This window comes from Mesitornis unicolor, unplaced genomic scaffold, assembly GCF_000695765.1.
Source record: "Mesitornis unicolor isolate BGI_N332 unplaced genomic scaffold, ASM69576v1 scaffold34489, whole genome shotgun sequence".
Classification (NCBI taxonomy): domain Eukaryota; kingdom Metazoa; phylum Chordata; class Aves; order Mesitornithiformes; family Mesitornithidae; genus Mesitornis; species Mesitornis unicolor.
In genome coordinates this window covers 17,004-23,189 of record NW_010208500.1, presented here as the reverse complement: position 1 = coordinate 23,189, position 6,186 = coordinate 17,004, and the positions used below count along the sequence as shown (strand labels likewise).

Genomic DNA, 6,186 nt, shown 5'->3' with positions numbered 1-6,186 from the left:
GAGGGACAGACACACAGATGGACAGACGGACAGACGCGACAGACGGAGGGACAGACACACAGATGGACAGACGGACGGACGCACGGACAGACAGACGGACAGAGGGATGGACACATGGACACACGGACAGACAGACAGACACACGGACAGACAGACGGACAGAGGGACAGACAAATATACGGACAAACAGATGGACACAGATGGATGGACACACGGACAGACGGACAGAGGGACAGACACACGGACAGATGGACACGGACAGATGGACACAGACAGAGGGACAAATGCACGGACAGACACATGGACAGACAGACGTATACACGGACAGACTGACGTATACACGGACAGACTGACAGAGGGACGGACAGATGGACAGACGGACACAGACACGGACACACGGACAGAGGGAAGGACAGACAGAGGGACGGACGCACGGACAGACAGACACATGGACAGACAGATGGACAGACAGACACAGATACACGGACAGATGGACAGACATACGGACACACGGACAGACAGACGGACAGAGGGACGGACTGACACATGGACAGACAGAAGGACAGACAGACGGGCACACAGACACACACACGGACAGACACACGGACAGATGGACACACGGACAGATGGATGCACGGACAGACGGACAAACAGACGGACAGAGGGACGGACACATGGACAGACAGAGAGACACACGGACAGACGGATGGACACATGGACAGACGGACAGACAGACACAGAGGGACGGACGCACAGACAGATGGACACAAGGACACACAGACGGACAGACAGACACACAGACACACGTAGAGACAGACACACGGACGGACAGATGAACACAGACGGACAGACACATGGACAGACGGACGCACGGACAGACGGACACATGGACAGACGGACACACGGACAGACAGGTGGACAGACAGACAGAGGTGGACAGACAGAGACGGACACACAGACAGAGGGACGGACAGACGGACAGAGGGACAGATACACGAACAAAGGGATGGACACACGGATGCACGGACAGACAGATGGACAGACAGACACATGGACACACGGATGGAGGGACGGACGCACAGGCAGACGGATGGACAGACAGAAGGACACATGGACGCACGGACAGACAGACACACGGACCGACGGACGAATACACAGACAGACAGACGGGACACACGGAGAGAGGGAGAGACACACGGACAGATGGACACATGGACAGATGGATGGACGGACAGAGGGACGGACACACGGACAAACAGAGGGACGGACACAGGCAGACGGACACACAGAGGGACGGATGCACAGACAGACGGACAGATGGACGGACGGACACACAAACGGAGACACGGACACGGGCAGACAGATGGACACACAGAGGGACAGATGGACACATGGACAGACAGATGGACGGACAGACGGATGGACACACGGACAGACAGAGGGACGGACACACAGATGGACAGAGGGACAGGGACATGGACAGACAGAAAGACAGACGGACAGACAGACGGACGGACAGACACATGGACAGAGGGATGAACGCATGGACAGACAGAAAGACGGACAGACAGACGGACGGACACATGGACAGAGGGATGAACGCATGGACAGACAGACGGGCACACAGGTGGACAGACAGACATGCAGAGGGACAGACAGATATGGAGAGACAGACTGACAGACACGGACAGACAAATGGACAGACAGATGGACACACGGACAGAGGGACAGACACACGGGAGCACAGACAGATGGACAGACACGCATGGACAGATACATGGACTGATGGACAGATGGACACACGGACGGATGGATGGACAGACACACGGACGGATAGACACGGACAGATGGAGACGGACACATGGATGGGCAGACAGACATGGACAAACAGACGGGCACACAGATGGACACACGGACAGACACATGGACATAGGGACAGACGGATGGACACACGGACAACAGATCAACAGACGGACACAGATGGACAGAAAGACAGACACACGGACAGATGAACAGACGGAGGGACAGCTGGACAGACATGGACACATGGAGAGACACATGGACACACAGATGGAGAGACAGATGAACGGACAGACTGACTGACATAGACAGAAGGGCTGACAGACACCTGGACAGAGACGGACAGATGGACAGACCAACAGGACACACACATGGACAGACTGACATGCAGACGGACACACACACACGTACATCACTTACTTGTGATGAGTTTGGTTTTTCCATCTTGCACTCCGTGGTGACGCCGTCTTTTGCAAATTTGTGCTGAACTCTTTCTGTAATCTGTTTTTTCTCATTTACTTACCTGGTCTTTTTATGAGACAGTTTCTCTGTGGATTTAAAATAGGCATTTTTTTCAAGTTCTGAAAAATCAGAAGGCATTTTTCTACCTTTATTAATTGGAAAATAAGTTTCCTTTACCCAGACGAGCCTGTTCAGGACTAAACGTTTGCTTTGGGGTGGTTTGCTCCCTTGGTAGCGACCGGTCAAGAACTCACTCTGACAGTGCTGTGTTTGGTATGGAATGTTGCAGTGTCTCAGTACCTACCATGGCACAGTCATTTTCTGATGTTCTTAAAATGGTGCTCAAGGTGAGTGGATTTTGTGAGAAATGACCCCTGAAATAACGTCATGTTGCGTTTTGCTTTTTTTCTTTCGAATACAGACATATCAAGTTGACCTGAAGCCAAATGGGTCAGAAATCATGGTAACAAATGAAAACAAGAGAGAATACATCGAGTACGTACACCTCTATGGCATTTACCCCAAGTGTAAGAAAGTGCAGTTGTGCTTCCTGCAGTCTGTACTACCATAGATCCTAATAGGAAACAGGAAATTATTCAGGCATCTAACGGAACAGTGAATTATTTCCGCTGTCACGGTATTTTTTTCATTAGTTTGTGTGTAATCTGTTTGCACAGTCAGCTCTTTATTTTTTCTGGTAAGCCTTTTGTTTCAGATGCAAATACTAGACACCAAAAACCTTTTTTATCTCCATCGTCTCAATACGGAACACAAAAGCAAAGCTCTCTGAAAATGCGTAGGCCAAAATTCAGACCCGAGTGAGGTTTACATCGAGCTCCTTCCTTCATGGCTGATCACAGGATCCTTGTACCGTTAGAGCCAACAGGGGTGCGCTCCGAGAGTGTCAGGAGATGGAAGGGACCTGGAAAGATCACCCAGCCCAACCCCTGCCACAGCAGGGTCACCAGAGCAGTCACACAGGGGGAACAATTACTCAGAAGCTGCTCAGGGTCAGAGCGCGCGGGGAGAGGGTGAAGCTGTAAATGAGACACAGAGACTTTGGGGTTGCTGAAATCCGCAGATGACTCTAACGAGCGTTCCTGTTGCTGTGCCCTAGCCTGGTCATCCAGTGGAGGTTTGTCAACAGAGTCCAGAAGCAAATGAATGCATTTCTGGAGGTAAGGTTCTTTTGCCACTTTTTTTTTTTCCCCAAAAAATGTTTTAGTGCAGACTTCTTACACTTCAGTGTCTGCGTTAAAGGAGCAGGGAGCTTTGCATCAGCGCACAAGTTCTGAGCTGTTTGTGCTTCATGATGCCAGTTTTACCGCATGTAAGAATATATATAAGCTTCCCCTTACGAGAACAAGGTGGTTCTCTTTTAAGTTTAAATTATTTGAGCTTGAAATAATTTAGTAATTGAATTTAATTTTTTTTTAATTAGGGACTCGCATACTTCAGCAACTGTATATTTGATTTTTAAAACCCTTCTTGGTCCTCCGTTATTTACCTCGGTTCTCTGAAGCCAAAGCTCCTGTGAGATAAAAACCAAATTGTATGTCGTGTGAGAACTGTAACTTTGCTTTCTTTTAGGGATTCACAGAACTTCTTCCTATTGATCTGATTAAGATTTTTGATGAAAATGAACTAGAGGTGAGTTTGATTAATTAATCACAGATCAGTGATGCTCATCACAGGAAGATGGGTTATGTTCTAGGCTCATCCTTCACCACTTACCCATCGTAAGTGAATTTGTAGAAAAAGACACTTTGCTTATAGTGGGAAATGAGATTTTTCTCCCTCATTAATAAACCTGTTGATCAGATAAAAGCACAACAAATTGTAATTCGTCAGTGAAGTGGTGGAGTACGTGCATATAAAAGCATGTAAGTAGCTTACTGAGCCTTTATGCCTATAGCAGTCGTATTTTAAGCAGAGTACCACAGAAGAGGCTGTCACGCACAGCACGTGTACGTCACGGTGTGCAGCGCTGCTCCAGCCTCGGGAAATGTGCCCTGAGAACGCTCCTGAACAGGAGCTCAACTCACCTTGACGTTTGTGTCTGTATCTGCAGTGCGTGGCTGTGAAAAAGGAAACACGCGTACTCGATTTTATGACAAAGTTACAGTGTGACACACCATCAATTAACCCAAACCATTTACTTCCCCGTGCAGTTGCTGATGTGCGGCCTTGGCGACGTTGATGTCAATGACTGGAGACAACACACAATCTACAAAAACGGCTACTGCCCCAATCACCCCGTGATCCAGTGGTTCTGGAAGGTGAGGTTGTTCTACCACTTCTGGCTTCGCTCACTGTTCCTACGGGTGGAAGTTCCTGTGTTGCTTTGTGGAGTCTGTTATGAAATGTTTTTTCTTTATTAAAACTGCTGTGTATGCTGGAAGTGTCAGCTGTGGTACTCATTAGAGACTATACTAGAGAGACCCAAAAGATCACACGGGATGTTTGGTTTTATCTAAAGTCTAGCAGTATTTGTGAAGTTAAATACTTCTATGAAAAGTGTACCTGTCTCCCCAGAAAAACTTCTAAAATACTTTTTCCCATAGATGGCTGTACATGTTTCTAAGGGGCATGTGTTTTTCTTACAAATACCAGAGTCTTACAGCTCTGTGTATGTGCTTCAAACTTAGTTTCTGGGTTCCTTACATCATTTTCCTGGCCGTGTGTGGTGTACAGGAGATGAGGTACCTGGATGGGTCTCGGTGGTGATGGCTCCCAAAGGTTTGGCTGAGTTGGTGCTGCAGTGTGGCCCTGAGCTGCGTTTGTCTGCTGGTGCACTCTCTGCTCGTCACAGCTCTTTATCCGTTTCTCAGTCCCCACGGGTGCATTTCTAATGCAGGGAAACCACTGTGTGCCCATTACAGCCACTCCACACAGAGGCACAGCTCCCAGATGTTGTGGCCCTGCAACAGCTGGAAAAGGACGCTCCTCATTTACGCAGAGAAAGCCTGCAGGCACCCTGTGCCGCAGCCTTCATGTGACATCTCTACTGCGTTGCAGTACAAGTAGATGCTTACTCAGTCTGTGTAGTTGTTACCAATGCCACCACAGCTGTGAGACACTGATGGTGTGTGTGCCTCAACAGGCTGTTCTGCTGATGGACGCCGAGAAGCGGATTCGGTTGCTGCAGTTCGTTACCGGGACGTCACGCGTGCCTATGAACGGATTTGCTGAACTTTACGGTGAGCTCCCCTCCAGCGTGGCCACGCTGAAGCATCTCAGCCGGCCCATGACCACGCGGGAGCTCTGTGTCTGGGGAGGAGTAGGGTTTGTACACAGGGCTATGTAGGCACGCTCCTGTCTCCCACAGAAAAGGTTTCAGCTGTTGGCAGAATAACAGGGATGTCATATGAAGCAAATAATGCTTATTTAACCAAGCACTTTTATCTTTACACGTTAATGTCTGAGCTCCTTTTGCATTACACGTCCTCTACGCAAAGGTAGATAAATCTAATGAGCTAACGGGACTTGGAAGTAAATAACCACATTCCTATTTGCCTTAACATGGTACAAACTCTTTTAATTAAAACTAAGTATTTTGTACCAGTTGAAAAATCTAGCCTACAATTTACGCAAATGTGTACTGTTAAAAATAGTACGTAGGCAGTCCCTGTTGTGCCCAGTAAGTTGTATTTTGTATGATTTTCATTTTCAACTAGGTTCAAACGGTCCTCAGCTGTTTACAATAGAGCAATGGGGAAGTCCCGATAAACTGCCCAGAGCTCACACATGGTAAGTCTCAAAATTCTACAGCTTTTCCGTACTGCGATACTGCCAAGGCAGGGGAACCCGTGACCGTGCTGGTCACTCGCGTGTGCTGGCCCTGGCTCACACAGCTGTATGTCAGGTGGAGCCTGCACACGCGTAGGCAGGTGCGTGGGGAGGCTGACACACGGCTGCACAGTG

General features: G+C 48.6%; 2 protein-coding genes across 2 annotated transcripts in view; one reads left to right on the top strand and one right to left on the bottom strand.

The window, feature by feature from the left end:
• Nucleotides 1-1,080: 1,080 nt before the first annotated feature.
• Nucleotides 1,081-1,290, bottom strand: LOC104547004 (sperm mitochondrial-associated cysteine-rich protein-like; the record flags this gene model as incomplete). Its single annotated transcript, XM_010192542.1, has 1 exon — nucleotides 1,081-1,290. A coding segment is annotated over one exon (210 nt), but the record flags the coding sequence as incomplete, so codon positions are not given.
• A 1,277-nt stretch (nucleotides 1,291-2,567) lies between these two features.
• The window catches only part of LOC104547003 (E3 ubiquitin-protein ligase NEDD4-like), a 4,930-nt gene continuing 1,311 nt past the window's right edge, over nucleotides 2,568-6,186 (top strand). Inside the window, exons 1-7 of the mRNA XM_010192541.1 lie at nucleotides 2,568-2,609; nucleotides 2,684-2,757; nucleotides 3,380-3,440; nucleotides 3,853-3,912; nucleotides 4,434-4,541; nucleotides 5,366-5,462; nucleotides 5,940-6,012. Coding sequence (XP_010190843.1) covers nucleotides 2,568-2,609; nucleotides 2,684-2,757; nucleotides 3,380-3,440; nucleotides 3,853-3,912; nucleotides 4,434-4,541; nucleotides 5,366-5,462; nucleotides 5,940-6,012 — 515 coding nt within the window. The remainder of the gene's footprint in view (nucleotides 2,610-2,683; nucleotides 2,758-3,379; nucleotides 3,441-3,852; nucleotides 3,913-4,433; nucleotides 4,542-5,365; nucleotides 5,463-5,939; nucleotides 6,013-6,186) is intronic.